This window comes from Brienomyrus brachyistius, chromosome 17, assembly GCF_023856365.1.
Source record: "Brienomyrus brachyistius isolate T26 chromosome 17, BBRACH_0.4, whole genome shotgun sequence".
In the NCBI taxonomy this organism is placed as follows: Eukaryota; Metazoa; Chordata; class Actinopteri; order Osteoglossiformes; family Mormyridae; genus Brienomyrus; species Brienomyrus brachyistius.
This window is the reverse complement of record NC_064549.1, coordinates 3515802-3536047: the sequence shown is the minus strand read 5'-3', so window position 1 is coordinate 3536047 and position 20246 is coordinate 3515802. Positions and strand designations below refer to the sequence as shown.

Genomic DNA, 20246 nt, shown 5'->3' with positions numbered 1-20246 from the left:
CTCCAGGGTGACGTCGTGCTGCAGAGTGACCACATCATCGAGACCCTGACCAAGGTGGCCATCTGTGCAGACAAGATCAATAACATCAACATAAACCAGGGCAGGTGAGTGAGCGGAGGGTCGCTTTCTGTCTGCAAGCCTCTATCTCTCCCTTCAGTGGAACGTTTAGTTCTTGTTTTTTTTTTTTGTTCCTTCATGCATTTTGTTGAAAAGCACTTTGATGCTATTTTTGGCAAGACTTGCTTGGTTGTTAAGGAACGTGCCCCCCCCCACCCCCACCCCCCACGCTGCAGCATAAAGTTTGCATTTGGTCGTGGTAAGGAGGGAATCATCGACTTCACTCCAGGCTCTGAGCTGCTCATCACTAAAGCCAAGAACGGACATCTGTCTGTGGTGAGTCTCAAAACCGCCACCTGCCCCGCATGGCGTGTGGAATATCAAAGGGCCGCCCTTCGTGGCAGGTGCCCCTAAGCTTAAAATATGAAATCTTCAGAAGTGTTTTTATTTCAAAGTGTTTTAAAAATAAATAAATAAACTCTCTTCCAGACGGCCCCCCGACTCAATTCAAGATGATGCGGAAGGACCACAGAATAAGTGACCTTGGATCATATTTGTAAACATTGTCTCCATTTCACCAATCAGATGACTGCATGGCCCTGCTTCAGCCAATCAGATCACAGTAAAGGCCTAGGCATCCAAATGAGAAAATCCCATTAAACTACACACTAATTATGTTTTTTTTTTTTTTTTTACATTAACCCTATTGTTCTTTAATTATACTATTATAAGTCGTGCTGGCTAGATGTTAGTCCACACTGTGGAGGGATAGCGATCCTCAAACAGCAAGGTGAGATTTCCCGGCGCTGAAGCCGGTGGCTGTGTGACTTCATCCCTCCATGGCTGCTTCTCTGCAGCGAACCTTCAGTCGCCTTGCTTTCCAGTTACACCAGTTTGCTTCCCTCTCGCTGCCAGATTTTGCCCACTACTTGGTTACAGGACAGAGTACGGCAGCAGTACATTGGAAATTTTACAAATGTCTCCTTTTCCCCCCAAACATGAGGTGCCTTTGTGAATTTTGTTGTTGGAATGCAGTTTGTACATGTTAATTATATGGAGACACTCGCACAGTTGTCTAGCTTCTCTACACACCCACCAAATATCAATATCAAATGAATATCAAAGCTTTAAGATGTTTTTATAAAGTTTTTTTCCCTGGTACTGCCTGTCTGTCTTTCCGTGACCCCCCCGCTACAATCAGGGGGTGGTTCAGGCCCGCTAAACATTGTGCAGATCCATATTTGTGGGGATTGTTGACATGGTAACTAAGAATACAGTGGGGGTGTCTGGGAAGGATTACTAAATATCTCAGAAATTGCTATTTGTCACACTGACTTGTTCTGTAGTTCCAGCCAAAGGAAAGTGTCCAAACCAAAATGATTCCTTACCATCTTCTTTTTTTCTTTTGATACTTGTCACAAAGAGGCATTGAACTGGGATGATTCCGCATAGATACAGAGATGCCTTATTGTCATTGGTCCACACACAGATTGTACTTTAGAATGTACAGTTTTCAAGTGAGTGGAGTAGTAACATTTTAGTAACTTATTATTGGAATACCATCATTTTCAAAGACGTTTCAGAATCATTTTAATATATATTCTTCCCCATAATATAAAATCTTTTTTTTTTCTCCTCATATTGTGAACCCAAAAATTACACGGTTTTTTCTTGTATTGTTCGAGTAGATCTTCCGCGTTCACTAGGTGTGTTACATAGACTCTAAGACAACTTCAGGTAAATTCCGAATGTTTAATAAAAGGTGCAAATGGGCTACATTTTCTACAGCAAGGCTGAGGAGGTTAAATGCTTATGTTAAGCCACAGAAGAATTTCACACTGTGTATATGTAAACTTTCTATACTATTCCTCTGCGTAGTACTTAATGTGGAGGATTCATCAACCAGGACTTTCTTTGTCCAGATGTTTTTATAACGTGTCACGCCCCTGCTTTTGAATAATACTCTTATTTACCTTTAATAGGTCCTCCGTCTTTCAGACTGGGGGAGCGTTTCTCTTTCATTCTGTCCATATACCTGCCCCGCTACCCTTCATCCCCTGGCCCCTTAGTTCCTTTCTCTCGACCTTCGGTAGGTCAAATGTGACGGGGGGAGAGCCGTGAAGTTTGGAGATGAGCTTATCCCGATTCGCTCACGCAGGGACGATGCTAGCCAAAGAAACTGTGTGGTACACAGATACACGTCGAAGTATATGCCAGCGTAAGGCATTGTTTTTAAAAAAATACAAAATCTTGCTAACGTGCCTTGTATTTCAATGTAAATGAAAACTCGTTTTTACTGAAGTAATATCTTTTCCAAGATGCATCTCCGCGTGTTTTGCTCTAGTTTTCTATGTAATGTATCTACTGCTTTTCTGCTGTTGTATTGTCGACCCGCTACGGCAGAGGAACACCTGTGGTTGGAATATGAACAGAAAATATCCCGCACGCGTATAACCTGCAGATTCCTTCCATGCTTTACAGGTCCACGTCTCCGCTCTCTTCTCCGTCTGCCTATGGGCCTACTAAAAGGTCTTAAATAATTTGTATTCGTTTGTGAGATATTATATAGCCCTACATGCTATTGTGTATAATCAAATGACACCCAGGAATAGAAAAAAGGAAATCTGTTCAAAGTTTCAAAATAAAAGCGGTGACATGATTAATGAATGTGTGGTTTCGTTGATGTAAATGAATAATCACGTGCCGTGGTCGTCAAACTGATTTTGCTCCCTGACAATCTAGGTAAATCGCATTTGTATTCTCTGTTTAGTAAAGTGCTCCAATACTGCTTTTGCATACATCAAGTTCCATGAAAATTGTTTGGGAGCGCCTTACGTAATAAGTAATTACGTAATACTGCACCGCATGTAATATATAAATTCCAGAAGAATAGTTTTGTACCTTTGCAACTGTTGGTCCTGAAGTGTAAAAATTAATATTTGTTGTCTAAAATCCTATGGATTCCTCGTCTAGTACCCTTAAGCGAGGCACAGCGGTACAGCATAGGCAAATAAAGTAGATCACTCTGAATATGAGCTGTTTATGTAAGGTATGTAAAATATGCGTTTGCTATACAGAAAACTTAATTGTCGCTGATTGAATGGGTTTGTAAGTTTTAAATGTAATTTTAGGCTAGTGACAACGCTGCGCCCGTACAAGTCTGCTTGTTACTGTCTGTCATGTTTCATATGTATTTTATTAATATTTCAGGTACGTGTCATCGGGTCCTTTTAACGCATATTTCAGGTGACGATACTATCTCGCGTGATTTCAGGTTCTGGGTTCTGTCGCCAACATCAGCGAGACAGCGCTGGGTGCCGCGAAATTGAAAGTATTTCCTCCATGTAACCTTCGCTATCAGCCTTTAATGCCCAGATGGTTAAATTACCAGTGTTACTAAGTATAATTTGAGCGGCTCCCGAATTAAACTCCTGTTTCACTTTTCGCAGTGAAAATCATTGGATTATATTGTATTCTATTTTTAAGGAAGTGGATTAAGTCGCAAAAATAACCTTTTAAGTTAATAACTGGGTAAGTCCTACACCCTACGACTTCTTCCCGTGCTAATATACTTTGTTTTAATCTTATAACAACAGTTAAATTGTTTAAAAGTTACTTTAGGGTTGCGTGAAGTAGATCACGTTTATTTTGTCATGTGTATTTGTTATACCAGCTGGACATTTTGAAGAGTTTGTTTTTTATTGTTTCCGGTTCGGGTTTTTGTAGTGGTTCTAACAGCATTTGAGATATGTTTTAGGGTAGGGTGCGGGACCTAAAATGCCGGAAATGTCCCGAATTTCGCTTTGTATTGAAGTGACATTTGCTTTCTACTGTCATAATACGTTCTCAGTTCTGTGTGTCTGCGTTGGTTTGACGCCTGTCTTTGCGTCCTGCCGCAGATGCACTCTTTATTTGCTAAGCAAAATATGTTCACCATAGTAGCCAGTAATGGAGATAATAAGCATATAATTACATCTATAGGGCTATAGACTATAAGTTAATGTTGTACTTTAATGAGTATTGAGTTTGCGAGTTCGTCGGTATGCGAACAGCTGCTGACTCTGACAAAGAAACATAGATCGGTGTTTAATTCACGGATTCTGTCGTTTACAAAAAATACATTAACTAGGAAACATCTTTACCCAAACTTGGATTTTTCTGCTTTGGTCATGTGATCATCTGACGTCGTATGTCTGTCATAACCTCGGAATTTCCCGGACACATACCTACACACCACTTTAAAGCAAGTATATTGATACTGTACTTAATTACGGCAGCGTATAGCTGAAACCATCAAAAATAAGGTTTGCCCAGTTTATCTTTATAACGTTACAACATGAAAATGATCTCGCCATAACAAAGACGATTTCTCGTTTTATCGTGTAAAACGTGAAACAATGAGAAATGACGATGCCTTTAAGAGGTGTGACTGATTTTTTTTTTCTTCCGTACAGCCCCAAGCTGTCCCATTCCCAGCGTGAAGTAAAACTTGTTCAAATCATATAAACGAGTCGTTATCTACACTTTTGCGTCTCCTTGAAAAAGAACATGTCAATTGGATTATAATGATTCTCGTTTTAATAAGATAAAATAGTATTGCCTTAAAACGTGAAACATGTCTCGTTTTAACGAGATAACTAAAGGTTATTTCATATGTCATTATAACGAGAAACTGGGCAAATGTAAATTAAATTATGGTAGCAGGAATACGCTGTCGTACTTAATATACCGGTAAGTCTAACAAAATTTGTTCGGTGCATGATGTAATATTTCCAAGCGGTCTTGTTTAAGAATATTGGTGAAATCGATGAGTGTCCCCACTGGTTCTGTTCTGTGCTTTATTATGTACTTTACGTAGTATGTCTTCTTCCCAGACATGATGACGCAGATGGGAAGAGGGGAGCCCCGAATCCTAAGGCTGCCACCCTGCGGTGGGAATAGGGAGAAGATGAGGATGGACTTGATTTGAACTGTAAAACAGCTTCTCTCTTGGCCAAAAGCAAAGAATACAAGCAATGGAGATCTTGTAACACAAGTGATGTACTCAGCAAAGAGGCACTGCACTCAGAAGCTTAATCTTGCTTAATGTATTTGCTGATGCAGTGTTTTAAGACAATGAATTTGACAACAACCTGGACTAAGGGAGGGACTCCGTAATAATCTCGAGGGGGTCACACTCATTATTGCACCTTTTGACTCTTGTGGAGCATCTGGCTGCCAGTTTGTATGTAACCAGGGCAGTTTCAGTTGAGGACATTTCTGAGGGGTACGTGAGTAGTTCTGTTCTCCGGACTGCACTGCATTCACCAGCCTCCGCCCTGCCGTCTCCACAATGGCACTGGGGCCCTGCTGCACAGACCTGCAGAGGCGGCGGGTGGAGCTGGTGGAGGGGTGGAGCCACCACATCGCCTTTCTCCTGGACCTCCTGTATAAGGTGGGGGCCCTAACTGAGGAGGATGTGGACTCAGTGCGAGGTGGTGGCTACCAGAGCGAACGGGAGAGCATGCGGAGGCTGCTGGACGTCCTGCACGGGCGAGGGGAGGAGGCGTGCCGAGCTTTCCAGCATGCACTGCAGCAGGTGTCCCTAGACCCTCGGCCAGCACCCAAGGACAGCAATGCTTGTGGTCAGAGTCTTATCTTCCCTGAACTGCAGGGGGCGATGAGGAGGCATAAGGAGATCCTGGCTCGGGAGCACAGCCCCATGGACTACCTCAGTATCCGAGGAGGGGCGGCGGCAGATGGGAGCCACTGCAATTTCATTGAGACGACCCTCTTGCCGTCTGTGGGCTTCCTGGTCCCACCACGGTACCAGCACGAGGCCACCGACGCCGGCGACGCTTTCCGCAGGGTGGAGGTGCCGCATGGAACTCAGGGTCCAACGTGCGGGTTCTCCACACTGTGTCAGAGTTTGCTCTTTGGCAGAGACGATGGGGTCATTTTTGTGTGTGGAGTAGCTGGCAGCGGCAAGACGACGTTGGTGAGGCGACTGGTCCATGAGTGGGTGGTCAGTGAGGAGACCCAGAAAGTGATCATCTCCCTGTCCTTCCGTGAGCTGAACCTCGTCAGTGAGCCGCACAGCTTGCAGGATCTGCTTTGTGTGCACTATAGTCATCTCCGGCCTGTACTTGCACACATCCTTGCTTCCGATCCTTCCAAGATTCTTCTCATTCTGGACGGGCTTGACGAGTTCAGGTTCCCTCTTGACTTTGATAGGACGCCCAAGTGCTCAGACCCTGCTCTCGCACAGTCCATGGGCAGTATGGTGGTGAACCTGATCAAAGGGAACCTGCTGCCGGGTCGCTCTCTCCTCCTCACCTCGCGCCCCCACGCTGTCACCAAGGTCCCCCTCCAGCGGGTATCGTTGTTCTACACCGTGTTGGGTTTCTCGCCAGAGCAGCAGCACCAGTACTTCTTGCGAACCTGCCAGACCGCTGAGGCTGCGGATATGATCCAGCACTATGTGTCCTCCCACAGGCCTCTCCTCCGCATGTGCCACATCCCGGCCTTCTGCTGGATTGTAGCTACCGCCTTGCGGAACCTCAGTAATTCACAGGAGTCCCTCGAGCAAAAGTTTGACAACAAGCAAGAGTCAGTCACCTTGAAGACTCGTGTGGTAGGTGTTCCCCAAGGTTCAGGGAAGCCTACCACCATCACTGAGATCTACTGCTGCTTTCTGAAAGCTATCGTAGTGTTTCACACGGAGGGCCGGGAGGCAAACTTAGGGGTGAACCGCCTTCAGGAGGCCCCTCAGGTGATGCAGAGCATGCGCTCTCTGCTGCAGGACCTGGGTGGCCTGGCCTTCCGGGGGCTGCTGGAGAGACGCTTCTTGTTTGATAGCTCTGACCTGGGATCCCTGGCACTCGGCCACTGTGAGCTGTCTCGGGCCTTCCTGGTAGAGACGCTGCGGGAGGACCGGGCCTCCCTTGTCTGTGAGAGGAGCTTCCACTTCATCCATACCAGCCTGCAGGAGTTTCTGGCTGCGCTCTATTATGTGCAGCAGTCTCTGTCTGGCAGAGACCCTTTCTCCGGCCACAAACCGGGCCTCCTGGAGGTCATGCGTAAGGCCCTGGAGACGGCCAGATACCGGCTGCTAGGACCAAGCTACCACAGGCACATCAAGAAGGTTTTCTGCTGGAGTGAGAGCCACCAGTCCGGCCACCTGGACCTCTTCTGCAGGTAGGAACTGTTCTCAGCTCTTCTCACAGGTGCTGGCAGGTAAGCGTTGTAGCTGGAGGACAGTGTCAAGGCCGCCCAAAACGCTTCTGATTTCTCTGTCGTGAAATGTCACATTTAAATACTTATTTTTTCATGATTATGTGACCCATGATTTTCCTGTAGAAGCCTACAAACACCCCCCCCACTAAAATGTTTCCAAAATAAGGCTTTAAAACAAAGTTTGTAGTAAAATCCCACAATCCATCCATTTTACAAACCGCTTATCGTGGGATCCGGAGCCTATCCTGGAAGCAATGGTCACGAGGCAGGGAACAACCCAGGATGGGGGGGCCAGCCCATTGCAGGGCACACTCACACACACATGCACACCTATGGGCAATTTAGCAAGTCCAATTAGCCTCAACATGTTTTTGGACTGTGGAGGGGAAACCGGAGTACCCAGAGGAAACCCCACAACGACATGGGGAAAACATGCAAACTCCACACACATGTGACCCAGGCAGAGACTCGAACCCGGGTCCCAGAGGTGTGAGGCAACAGTGCTAACCACTGCACCGCCATGGCGCCCCTAAATCCCACAATCAATGATTGAAACTCATCGTGGAAATGAGAGTGAGGTCACCCTTAGGTCAATGGGCAACCCAATCGCCTTATCTCAAAATCATTTATGAAGATAATGATTTTTTTGTGTTTTCATTTGATAGAATGATCACCTTTTCTGGGATGGCGCAGTGGTTAGCACCCATGTGACCAGGGTTTGAGTCTCCACTATGGCTCCCTGTGTGGAGTCACATGTCCTCTCTGTCCTGGCGTGGGCCTCCGTCCACTTTCCCCCCGTGATCCAGAAACACGCTCAGGTTACTTAGAGCTACCAAATTGCCCATAGGTGTGAGTGAATAGTGTGTTTCTTCCCTGCAGTGTCTTCTTCCCTGCAGTGTCTTCTTCCCCGCAGTGTGTTTCTTCCCTGCAGTGTCTTGTTCCCTGCAGTGTCTTGTTCCCCGCAGTATGTTTCTTCCCTGCAGTGTCTTGTTCCCCGCAGTGTGTTTCTTCCCTGCAGTGTCTTGTTCCCCGCAGTTTGTTTCTTCCCTGCAGTGTCTTCTTCCCCGCAGTGTGTTTCCTCCCTGCAGTGTCTTGTTCCCCGCAGTGTGTTTCCTCCCTGCAGTGTCTTGTTCCCCGCAGTGTGTTTCCTCCCTGCAGTGTCTTGTTCCCCGCAGTGTGTTTCTTCCCTGCAGTGTCTTGTTCCCCGCAGTGTGTTTCTTCCCTGCAGTGTCTTGTTCCCCGCAGTGTGTTTCTTCCCTGCAGTGTCTTGTTCCCAGCAGTGTGTTTCTTCCCTGCAGTGTCTTGTTCCCCGCAGTGTGTTTCTTCCCTGCAGTGTCTTGTTCCCCGCAGTGTGTTTCTTCCCTGCAGTGTCTTGTTCCCCGCAGTGTGTTTCTTCCCTGCAGTGTCTTGTTCCCCGCAGTGTGTTTCTTCCTTGCAGTGTCTTGTTCCCTGCCTTACACCTGCAGCTTCTGGGTTTGGCACTGGAGCTGCCGCACCCATGAATAGAGCCAGTAATTACAGAAAATGGCTGGATTAACAATTCTGACTGATTATATCTAAGCCGGGCCAGTGCTCAAATTTTACCTGCCGATTCCTATCTGCAGAATTAGCAGATTCCCCACATGTTCCTGTGTTAATCCCCCCCCCAGGTTCCTCTCAGGTCTCTTGGTTCCCAGCACCCGTCAGATTTTAGAAGGGCTCTTCCCCCAGGAGCCTCAGAAGCTGCTCTCCATCCCGGCCTGCCGAGCAGCTGGCCCTGTGCCCCCCGCCTCCGCCCCCCCCTTCTTCCTGAAGCTGCTCCGCTCCCAGCTGCAGCGCCAAGAGCTGCGAGCAGAGCGGCAGGTTAACGCGTGTCACTGCCTCTATGAGGCGCTGGACCCGGGGCTGCCGCGGCGTTTGGAGCGCTGGCTGCAGCTGCTGGCCCAGCAGGGAGAGCCGACCCTGGAGCGGCCGCAGCAGGACTGGAGCGAGCTGGCCTTCCTGCTGGAGCTGAGCCCCGCCCTGCAGGAGCTGAGCCTGGAGGCGCAGGGCCTGCGTGCAGAGGCCCTCCGCAGGCTGCTGCCTGTGCTGCACCTCTTCCACACCCTCAGGTGAAAGGCCTCCAGTTTTTAGTTACTTAACGATTTATCAAGTGAATTTGCAGACAATCATTAGGTGCCAGTTTGGATTAACGGTGCCAGCTTTGTTTCCTGTGCCTCACTGTGCTTTAGGACTCCTAGCCTGACTCCTGGCTTTTATCGTCACAGGTTGGCGCAGAACCCCCTGGGCCCAGAGGGGGCTGCCATCTTGCGTCATGCAGTCAGAAACCCAGACTGTCGCATTGAGAAGCTCTGGTGAGTAAAAACTTTCCAGAAATGGCCAGTGGGAGGCTATTATGTGTATGGCCTGACATCCTGGCTAGCATAAATAATGCTATGGTTTGCGTAGAGAGGTTTACTTTACTGAAGGGGACCTTGTGTGTGTGTGTGTGTGTGTGTGTGTGTGTGCAGGTTGGTGGCCACAAGCCTAGGATGCGAGGGAGTGGAAATTCTGTCTGATGCATTGAAAGAGAACCGCACAGTGGTTGACCTGAGGTAAGCCCGCCTCCCCAGCTTGGGCACAGAGTATTTCTGTTCCCTAAGAACTTTGGTTGATGTGCTTATGGCAGCTTCAGCCACTGCATTTGTCTTTGTTTTGCTAATTTAGCAACAGCAGCAGAGCTCCCACCTTCCCTCACCCCTCACCCAAATCTGCTACATTAACACTGTGCTAACAGCCAGGCAGGTCACCCCCTCGTACCCTAACGGACCCCTTAAGCCGGGTACAAACAGTGACGTGTCCCCCACTGTCCTTCATCCTCTTGTGCTAAGTTACTTCCTGTTAGCACAGTGGTATTTGCCTTTTCCTGTAATGTGCCGATATAGCCAGGGCCCCGGGGGGGAGGGGTGGAGTTAGCATGATTCGGAGGCCCCTAAGCGACAGGAATCCCGTAAAATTTAGAACATAATTGGATTTGTCTGGATTAAGGGCCCAACGTGATATGATTTCATGGAACCCAAACGCTGAATGTTACATCAGGCCAATAGCAGCGTTTAACCAGCAGAATTTGCTGATGTCATGTCACGTCACGTCATGCGTATAACAGCATTTACTGCCGCCTTACAGGATGGCCATCAATAACATCGGTGACAAAGGCGCCGGCCACTTGGCTGAGCTGCTGCGGCACAATCACACGCTCAGGGACATCAGGTGAGCTGCAAGACACAATCACACGCTCAGGGACATCAGGTGAGCTGCAAGGCAGCTGCAGTGGCTCTCACTGGTGGGTGCTGAGGAGCGAGGAGGGTTTGGCCCCCCGCAGAAAGGCTACTGGCTACTGCATTTTTCTGGAACAAAGTTCGGTTTTAGGGCAGCACTCACCTGGTCTCTGTGGTTACCAGGCTCCGTGACAATCGTGTGACAGACAAGGGTGGGGAGCTCCTGATGGCCGCCCTGGAAGACAACAACACACTGGAGTACCTGTGGTGAGTTCCTGCACTGGTCACTGGCACAGACACTGCAAATGCAGTTGTCACTGGCTTCTCTGTCCCCTGTCAACCAGCGCCTGTGAAACAGCTTCACTTTTCTCTTGATTACTGGAAAGAAAAAATCGCCCAAAAAGGGGTTTTCTGCTATTTTAGTCTTTCAGATCAAACTGTAGGTTTTTGGCATTTAATCAGGCAGATCCGTATGTATTTGGTAATTGGTTGATATTATTGGATATTAAGTAGTAATAAAAAATGTGATATTAATATAAATTAAATATTTAAATTATTTAAAGTATTTCATATTAATTTGACCTAGTATGAGAAGAGACTGCAGACGTGCAGAAAGAAGATGGAAGAACACAGAGCTAAAGGTTCATTGTGACATTGACAGAAACATTCTGAGGAATGTCTGAGGAACATGGAGAATTTGCCAGAAGGCTCTACTTTTCAAATGCGATAGAAAATATCAAGGGCGAGCTGACAATCCCATTTTACTACAATTGATAGATTGTACTGTCCTGTAGCATCTCTGTGTTTTCTCCTATCGACCTTCATTCGCTAAGCTCAGTGTCGGCAGATGTTCTACTCTTACATCCCTACACTGGCTTCCTGCGGCTTTTAGGATTGATGTTCTTTTGCCTGCGTTTACATGACCTTGCTGCGTCCTGCCTCGGTGACATGATTGTAAAGTCATGTAAATGTCCCAGACAGGTCTCTCAGACCATCCAAGAGAAACCCACTGATTACTCATAAAACCCGGCTGAGGAGGAAGGAGGCAGCTTTTAGTCACTGTGGTCCCATCTCTGGAACTCTCTCCCAGAAAACCTGACAGCTAATGAAGGTCTTAGTACTTTCAAAACTAGGCTGAAAACACATCATTTCTGCACTGAATATAATAATCTACAATAATCAGTTATTTAGGTTTATCCAAGTATTATAAACAGTTTTATACATTTATTTTGGAGAATATGTGGGACCAGTCCTTCAGAATGGGTAGGGGCTGGAGACGCCCGCGAGGGTAGGGGCTGGAGACGCCCGCGAGGGTAGGGGCTGGAGTCGCCCGCGAGGGTAGGGGCTGGAGTCGCCCACGAGGGTAGGGGCTGGAGTCGCCCGTGAGGGTAGGGGCTGGAGTCGCCCGCGAGGGTCGGGGCTGGAGTCGCCCGCGAGGGTCGGGGCTGGAGTCGCCCGCGAGGGTAAGGGCTCGAGTCGCCCGCGAGGGTAGGGGCTCGAGACGCCCGCGAGGGTAGGGGCTGGAGTCGCCTGCGAGGGTAAGGGCTCGAGTCACCCGCGAGGTAAGGGCTACCCTCCTGAGAACGTGGATGGTTAAAGTCCCACATTTTTGGTGGTATCTTATCATTTCTTTTTTCACATTTGAGTCCATTTCCTTTTCATGTGCTTATTCTTATTTCTTGTTTTTTACTCCCCTTTTTAAAACAAATGTCTGTAAAGCACATTGTAACCTGTGGTTAAAACAGTGCTAATAAATAAAGATGGACTGATTGATGAATGCTTATCTATGCTAAATCCTGTTATTTTTTTTTTCTTTTTATTTGAGATATTTCACACAGACCATGTGTACAGCAGCACATGGAATGAATATATATGTATATTGTAACTAGATCTATTGAGTTTATCCATCCATCCATCCATTTTCCAAACCGCTTATCCTACTGGGTCACGGGGGGTCCGGAGTCTATCCCGGAAGCAATGGGCACGAGGCAGGGAACAACCCAGGATGGGGGACCAGCCCATCGCAGGGCACACTCACACACCATTCACTCACACATTCACACCTACGGGCAATTTAGCAACTACAATTAGCCTCAGCATGTTTTTGGACTGTGGGGGGAAACCGGAGTCTATTGAGTTTATGTCTATTCAAAATAAATCTGCACGTGTGGCTGTAATCTACAGTTAATTTATGTGTGTTTTTGCCATCTTTCTGCAGGTTGTTTGACAATAAGTTCTCCAAAGATGGTGTTAGGAAGCTGAAAGAATTTGCCAAAAGCAGGCCGACGCTGGACATCAAAGTGTGTGTTTGAGCCCCCGGGTCAGCCCCCCCCCCCCCGCTTTATGCTTCCCTGACTGCTTTTAGGCATTTTCATGTTATTCTGCTGGCCTGTTTGCAGGAATTAACAAATGTAAATGTTACTTTGTTACTGGTAGTTTATAACATATATTTAAAAGGTGCTTCTCTGTCAGCCTTGATGAACTTGATGATGGAGACATTACAGAACATGACCTGCAGATGGCGCACTGAAGCTCTAATTGAGACTGTTACCAGTTTTTTCTGGTTATGAAACAAAATTGTGGAAAGTGGTAAGGAAATTTCCGATATTCTGAAATATTAACTTTTTTTGAAATTTTTTTACAAAAAATTTATCTTTTTATTGCACAGTGCTGTTAATGGTTTTGACTGGGGGTGTCCGAGCTGGGCTGCATACAGTAGCTGCAATGGGGGGACACCCCCTTATGTTGTCATACAGTAGTTGTAGAGATCCCTGTCTCTGCTAGTCTGCTTTCATTTGAGGATTGCTGGGTTTAAAAAGTTTGAAAATCCGCAGCTAAGTTTAATGTCTTACCAAAGGTGTAAGATTACACTGGCTGTTTTTAGAGGTCAGGTGACCTTGTGAAATCAATGCTTAAACATTTTATGGTTCCTGTTTAAAGGGTCACTTTTAATCGCGGACCCGGAACTGAATACATTTGTGTATTCTTATTTTTTTTAAAAGGGGTTTTTGAACTGTGAGTGTTTGTTACACTAAAGGCTTTTCAGGAAGGTGCCCTGACACCATCGCTGCTGTTTCCTCGTGTTCCTGTCCGCTCTCGCACGCGCGGGACTCTTACCGGGGGCTTGTGGTGCAGCTTGGTGCTCCGCCGGGCCACAGCACCGCGCATAAATCTCTGCTTCTCAGACAGAAGTGCCAGCAGGTCGGAGAAACGAAGCCAGAGTGTATCAAAGGAGCCTTTTTCCAGGGTCGGTCCGATATCTGTCTTTTGTGTACGAAGGGAAACGCTGCAGCATGCTGTCAGGCGCCGTGGCTGATGTCACTGGTCATGTGACCAGCCTCACATTCTCTGCGTGCTGTCGTTACATTTTTCATTCACCTGTCACACAGATTGTTCTTCAATATTTTCATATCAGAGAAAATCTGAATGTTATTTGTGCAATTTTCTGAACTGCTGTATTTCGCTTGTTATTTAATTTGGGAAATGTGACTTTTGTTTAATTAAAAGAACATTCTGACGAACGGGTTTGTCACGTTTATGCTGCTACTGATTGTTCCCCTTGTCAGCCTATCGGCATATACGTATGTGTTCACAGATGTCAACATCGTGCCCGCCTCATGGTGCCGAGGTGTTACTCTGCCTCGGCCCTTCCTGACCGTCAGCACGCAAAGAGTTTGACTTCCCCTGCTGTCCTCGAAATAGTAAACCAAGGGAACCAGTTTTTTCAGAGGAACCAACCGAAAAGCAGCAGCAGAGTGAAATCCCCATTGGTCACAAGTAAATCCCCCTCTGACACCCAAGAGTGGCTCCACTTGCAGAAAGGATGTATGGTGAGGAGGCGGAGCCAGAAAGTTCTGCTTGGAAAGACACTCGCTGCTCTGCTTTCTGTTCTTCCCTCGCTGACCGATCATTCTGATCATTCATTTTATTTTCCCATCATTAGTCAGCTCTGATTCACATACACAGAGTGTCGTTTTCCAAAAATAAATAAATAAATAAAAATCTATAAATAAGAACAGGAAGATGAAGAAAAGGGTGTTTCTACATCTGGCTGAGGAGCTGCACGTTTTTGCACTTTTTTTTGCGAACTGGAAAGTCTCTGAAATGTCCTGGCAACAGCCGGGAAAATTTAAAAAGTTAGACAGTTGATCAACACAAAAACCGAAAGTGACATGTGGCTGGGATGAGCATGACAGTGACTGGCGGCTGCGTGGGGCCAACGCTTGTGCTTTTCTCCATCCTGGGGGGGGGCCGTCCTCTGCTACGGCCCCTCGACCCTCCCCTGCTAACTGCTTCGTCTTCCCTTCAGCAGCAGGAAGTCCCGAACCAGCCTGCGGAGGTAGAGCTCCAGGTCCCGCAGAACCACGTAACCCTCCAGACGCTTGTGCCAGGCCAGTCTTGCCCGGAACAAAGGAGGTGGGGCTTCTGTCGGTGGCTCGTGGTTGGATAGGGAGCTATCAGCAGGCCTTACCTGGATTAGCTGCAGGGGTTAGTGATTAACGAAGTCAAATTAACTATCAGATTCTGTCTTATTCTTCCTGCTCGCATCTACAACCGGTCCTTGATTAAGGGCGAGGATTCATTTATGCCCAGAATGTGAATGTGAATTATGACCAAATGACGGCATCAGAAAGCAAAGATAAATTACAGTGAGAAGCAGCAATCGCACACAGGTATGGAGGGCTGGAGGTCAGCGTCGTGTTTTAAACAAAGAGGCTGAGCTCCTTCAATGCCATCATTGTTAGCTGTGTCAGTGGGACAGGGGATCCCTCCGCTTCCCAGTGACCCGGGAGCCTCTTTGGGGTTCTGTGTAACCACATAAGGCAGCAGCTCTGCTCACCGGTGTTTTCTGCATTACTTTCTCCTGGGGACCTGCTCACTGTGTCGGCACATTGTATAAAGGTCCATGTGTGTGGGCTGTATGACTCATTTTTCAATAGGTTTGCCACGTTTTACGAAAGAATGTGGACTGATTTAGGAAGAAGCAGTTATTCACAGGAAACTCTACAGCCAAGCGAACTGGGGCAAGAAGACCTGCGGTGGTACCTGTTTCTTAATGAGGTAGATGAGGTCCCGAACGTCCAGCTGCACCTTCTGCATCGAGCGAGTGATTGTGCCCAGCTGGCCCCTGCTTTCCTGCTCAAGCTGCTGCCTCTTCTGGTCCAGGTGATGCCAAAAGACCTTCAGGCCCTGGACGGCGCCCCTGAGTCGCTCCGAGTCCTGTACACACCAGCAGTCAATCTGTCTTTGTTTATATAGCACTGCATTAGCTGCAAGGATTATACGTGTTTTACGGACCTTATAAAAGAAGCACAAAAGAAATAAAGTATGTGCATAGAATAAATGAAGATAATAGCTGATTGTCATAGGTCATTAAACAAAGCGGTGAAAAGATGCATTTTCAGCCTAGTTTTTAAGTGCTAAGACATTCATTAGCTTTCAGGTTTTCTGGGATAGTTTTCCAGAGTTTGGGACCATAGTGACTTAAAGCTGCCTCCTCGCTCCTCAGCCGCATTTTAGGAATAACCAGTAAGTTTATCTCGGATGGTCTGAGAGATCAGATAAGTCGAAGCAAGAAAAACTTTAAAAATGAGCAGGACTTTCAAATCGACCCGAGTGGCGACTTCTTAGGCAGACCAGAGAGGAATGCATTACAGTAATCTATTCTACTTGAAACAAAAGTACGAATTAGTTTTTCCACAGTCAACAGCTACTAACTTTCTCTTCAACCAATACTCGGACAATCCATTTAGTTTCCTTAGTAATGGTGATGTGATTATCATCCACGGTACCTGCATATGCAGCCAGTGGAAATAGTCTGTTTTCAAGGATGGCAAGCCCTGCAAAGAGAGGCTTCGGTCCTCAAATTCTGAGTCTCCCAATTCCTCTAATTTCTGTAAAGGAAAATTTTGTACATATGTTAATTTACGGAATTTACAACTGGGATCAAATAAAATAAAAAATGGCGTCTTTGCGTGTGGCTTGCACAAAATTCTGAGTTGTTTGATGAGGCTATCTATCCGAGGCTATCTCTCTGATCGTGCACAGCATGTTCGTGCCAGGCGAGCTTACATATTGCAACAGGAGAGCGCGGACGCGCGCGTGTATCCTCCTGGCGAGGCGAACGGAGTTCGAGGAACTGTGCGCCCTCTGGTGGTAGTTTGGTTCAGTGCAACACAGGGGGAGTAATAAGAGTAGCATCGGTAGCGGTGATCGGCAGCCGACGATCATCTTTTGAAGGCTGAGACTGGACAGCATTCTAAAATGAAAACGGTTATGTTCGATCATTCATTCATTCATTCATTTTCCACAGCTTATCCTGGGCCAGGTCGCGGGGGCAGCAGGCTAAGCAATGATCCCCACACATCCCTCTCCCCAGCCACCACCTCCAGCTCCACCGAGGTGTTCCCAGGCCAAAGAGATATAATCTCTCCAGCGTGTCCTGAGTCTGCCCCAGGGCGTCCTCCCGATCCTCCTCCCAGGGAGCAGCCCAGGAGGGATAGATAGATGTCACGATCTCATTCTTTCAGTCAGTACCCAAAGCCACTGACCATAGGTGAGGGTAGGAACGTAGATCAACCGGTAAATCGAAAGCTTCACTTTCCGGCTGAGCTCCCTGTTTATCACGACAGAACGGTACACTGTCAGAAAATAATACCAATTTGTATCTTAGCTGTCACTGGGACTGTTCCCTCAACGGTCTGCCAATTGTACCCTATAGCTGTAGGTAAATGTGCCTTTTAAGGTACAGAAATAGACTATGAGGAACATTTTTGTACCATTGATGGTACATTAATGCTGTTTGTACCTTGGGGATGTTTCTCAGAGTACATTTCTGTACCTTAAAAGGTACAATTTCATACATATGCATGCAAGTTGAGAACCATGACCTGAGACTCGGAGGGTCCTGATCCTCACCCCCGGCCGCTTCACACACCGCAAACCGCCCAGTTTACGCTGCAGGTCACAGCCCGATGACACCAATAAGACCACGCCATCTGCAAAAATCACAGATCCGATCCCGAGGCCCCGAACCGGACGCCATCCGTTCCTTGGCTACGGCTGGAATTTTTGTCCATAAATGTTATGAACAGAATCGGTGAGAAAGAGCAGCCCTGGCGGAGTCCAGCACCCACCGGGAACGAGTCTGACTTACTGCTGGCGATGCTGAGCAAAATCTCACTCCCGTTATACTGGTCCGTTACAACGAACCCCGTAGCGATAGTTTTCCAAAACCAAAATTCCTGACAACGCAACTGTAGTATTGTTTCTCTCACAGATTCCGTAAACTGTTCAAAACTCCGTTTAATAATTGTTTTTACTACACAACAAATATATTTATTTTGACATATTACCACAAGAATGTTTAAAACAATTTGTAGGATGAACTGCGGTAAAAAGGATGCATACGAGGCCACTAGGTCAACCTACTTCGATCAACGGTCCCAACATAACAATTCATATTAAACAGCAGTTTTTCGGACATGCAGTCCAGGAAACAGGCTACACCCAAATTTAGGTGCAGCAGAATGATATGTTATTGAACAATACTATCAGTTTTATTATTATAACATAAAAATTGATAATACTGTTCATAATATCTCCATTTATTTTATGATCGTTCGATAATAATCTAATATCTAAATCCGAGACTTATTAAGTGCCGCAGTCAGAAATTCCAATTACAAAAATATTTTACGTCTTAAAACTATGGATGTAAATTACGGGGGGGAGGTAATCAAAACCGGCTAACACAACCCCGCTCCTCCAATAATCATGTCTCCCCCTAAATAGGCGGAGAGCTCAACCACCCTAATGTTCAGACCAAAGTTACGCCCCTGCGTAGACCACGAGCTCCATATTATCTGGTAAATTGTTTCAGCCATGAAAACAGTTTTGTGTCATACCTTTCAATACTTCGGCTGTCGAGCTTTTGAATTTTTGTTCTTCATCGCTGAGCTCTTATATGTCTGCTTATGTCTGTGGCTTTTTTCTTCTGCAGATTTATTGAATTCCCCACTTGGGGGGGGGGGGGGCTGTTATTTCTAATAATACTGATGAAATCGAAAGTCGCGGGGGAGGTCGTGGTTTTTCGTCGTGTGTGTATAGATCTATAGCATCAGCGCAGACTAGTTGTGACAAAGATTTTAGTCTTTGGTAAAATAAGCCTCCTTTTCGTCCTTAATGATGTCATAATTAATAAACATGCATATATTACTGGGTCGGTTGTCACGGTGTTTGTTACAATTTTTGTCCCTTTATTTTTTTGTAATTTTTTCGTAAAAATATTATTTTAAAACATAAAAGTTGAAAAGATCCCCAAATAGTTTTGTGAGATGGATAATGTGACGGACTAGGGAATGACCTCGCGAATTCCTGCTCTAGCAACGCTAGTTAAAGTCACAAGACAAAATTGACACAATTAGGGTGCGCGCCTAATCCATGTCGGGGGGGGGACGACTACGAGCTACGACAGGGTTTCTAAACTACCATTTCAATTAAAAGATATAGATTTTACTTAAGCACCGAGTTCTTGCTGTGTGCTGATTGGTCACTCTTATAATCATGCATGTGCCACTAATGTTACTGTGAAACAGCTGGATGAGTCTATCAATGAAGAAAACAAACCAGTCAAAGTGCAAGAACTGAACTATTTATCCGAGCATGGGAGCCTTTCCGTTTTAAAGTAGTTAGTAAAAGCTGAAGTAGCCCACAGTGTCCCCCCTAACATGGATTAGGGGCTTACCCTAGTCAGGGTGGTTGGGCGTACCTATACGTCATTTGGGAAGATGCTCACTTTAAACCAGAAGCCGCGTATTTTTTTGTTTCAGCCCCCCTGAAAAAATATCTTTAGAAATCGATTTAGCGATTTGTCCCATATTTTCATATACACTTCGTACATTTTTTTGTACATAATTTTATAATTAGGCCTATGTGTATGGGATCCCTCTACGCTCGGGTTTTTGTTATCGTCGTGGCCCCGGTTGCATGTATATCTTAAGACTGGCAAAGTGGCAACACTCCTGGTTAAAACCTCGAATTACCCCTACATTTAAGTTTTCCATTATGCCATGTTCACAAGAAACAAAATAATGGCTGTCTCTTGGCTTCCTGTACCACAAAGACGCTAGCAGAGCAGCAGAAACAACTTCATTTCTTAGAAATACCATTTAAATTTAATTGAAAACAATTGTTTTAAGGGCACAATGAAAACTGAAATATAGTAATAATATTAATGCAATCAAATTTATTACATTAGATAAAAGAAATATTGTGCGTTAAGAATTTGTACCTTTGAGGCAATTACTTGTAACAGGAGCTGTATGCTATAGCTGAAGGTACCTTTGAAATGTACCCTAGACCTGTCATTAACACTTACTCTGCGTGGTCTGGTCCGTGCCGTCCTCTCCCTTGTTTTGACACTCGTCATCCCGTTTATTTTCTGCATTATTTAAGCCAAATAAATCCCTTTTATGTTTGAAACCTCGTCCGCTCCCGCCTCCTCCATTCCCGCAGACTACGTACCCTTTTATGAAATTGTGGGTAAACATTGCTGACAGGGGGTGGGACAGTAAATCGTGTGAATTTTACCTGATGGTCTGTTATGAAAGGGGACACTTGATATAATTTGTCGGCCGGGCTGAGGGGTCCTCTGGGTAAACTCTGCAGGCTGCTGTGGGGCGCCAGGGGCCGAATTATTACCGTGCAGCAATGACCGTTTTCCCACATTAAATTTAA

At 46.2% G+C, this 20246-nt stretch overlaps 3 protein-coding genes across 9 annotated transcripts in view; 2 read left to right on the top strand and 1 right to left on the bottom strand.

Annotated features, from left to right (window-relative positions):
• The window catches only part of LOC125712240 (unconventional myosin-Ic-like), a 31093-nt gene extending 28373 nt beyond the window's left edge, over positions 1-2720 (top strand). For all 4 annotated transcript variants that reach the window (XM_048982089.1, XM_048982092.1, XM_048982091.1 and 1 more), the window contains 3 exons: positions 7-104; positions 294-393; positions 547-2720. In XM_048982089.1, the coding sequence (XP_048838046.1) occupies positions 7-104; positions 294-393; positions 547-573 (225 nt within the window). In that variant the 3' untranslated portion in view covers positions 574-2720. The remainder of the gene's footprint in view (positions 1-6; positions 105-293; positions 394-546) is intronic.
• Positions 2721-3113: 393 nt separating this feature from the next.
• Positions 3114-14025, top strand: si:dkey-118k5.3 (protein NLRC3). Of its 3 annotated transcripts, none has more exons than XM_048982114.1 (8): positions 3114-3588; positions 4932-7233; positions 8922-9362; positions 9519-9605; positions 9762-9845; positions 10417-10500; positions 10692-10775; positions 12727-14025. In XM_048982114.1, the coding sequence occupies exons 2-8, from the start codon at positions 5390-5392 to the stop codon at positions 12818-12820; spliced, it is 2718 nt and encodes a 905-aa protein (XP_048838071.1). In that variant the 5' UTR covers positions 3114-3588; positions 4932-5389; the 3' UTR covers positions 12821-14025. The 3 variants fall into 3 exon arrangements, with proteins under 3 accessions (XP_048838071.1, XP_048838069.1, XP_048838070.1); XM_048982112.1 differs by lacking the exon at positions 12727-14025 and adding an exon at positions 11095-12291; XM_048982113.1 differs by lacking the exons at positions 3114-3588; positions 12727-14025 and adding exons at positions 4311-4788; positions 11095-12291.
• A 564-nt stretch (positions 14026-14589) lies between these two features.
• LOC125712311 (uncharacterized) lies at positions 14590-18493 on the bottom strand. 2 transcript variants are annotated; one of them, XM_048982251.1, is made up of 5 exons: positions 18416-18493; positions 16581-16767; positions 16301-16402; positions 15555-15728; positions 14590-14988 (listed from the first exon to the last, which is right to left on the bottom strand). In XM_048982251.1, exons 2-5 carry the CDS (start codon positions 16764-16766, stop codon positions 14794-14796), a joined length of 657 nt encoding a protein of 218 aa, XP_048838208.1. In that variant the 5' UTR covers position 16767; positions 18416-18493; the 3' UTR covers positions 14590-14793. The 2 variants fall into 2 exon arrangements, with proteins under 2 accessions (XP_048838208.1, XP_048838207.1); XM_048982250.1 differs by lacking the exon at positions 18416-18493 and having other exon boundaries at positions 16581-16911.
• Between the last annotated feature and the right edge of the window lie 1753 nt (positions 18494-20246).

Bases quoted from the DNA above. Each gene is read 5' to 3' on its own strand.
- si:dkey-118k5.3 (XM_048982112.1), top strand. From the start codon at position 5,390: ATGGCACTGGGGCCCTGCTGCACAGACCTGCAGAGGCGGCGGGTGGAG. The intron at 9,846-10,416 runs GTAAGCCCGCCT...GCCGCCTTACAG, and splicing joins CGCACAGTGGTTGACCTGAG to GATGGCCATCAATAACATCG. The intron at 10,501-10,691 runs GTGAGCTGCAAG...TGTGGTTACCAG, and splicing joins CACACGCTCAGGGACATCAG to GCTCCGTGACAATCGTGTGA.
- LOC125712311 (XM_048982250.1), bottom strand. From the start codon at position 16,796: ATGATCGAACATAACCGTTTTCATTTTAGAATGCTGTCCAGTCTCAGC. The intron at 16,403-16,580 runs GTAAGCTCGCCT...TTTCCTTTACAG, and splicing joins GCGCTCTCCTGTTGCAATAT to AAATTAGAGGAATTGGGAGA. The intron at 15,729-16,300 runs GTACCGTGGATG...TGGTGTGTACAG, and splicing joins TCCACTGGCTGCATATGCAG to GACTCGGAGCGACTCAGGGG.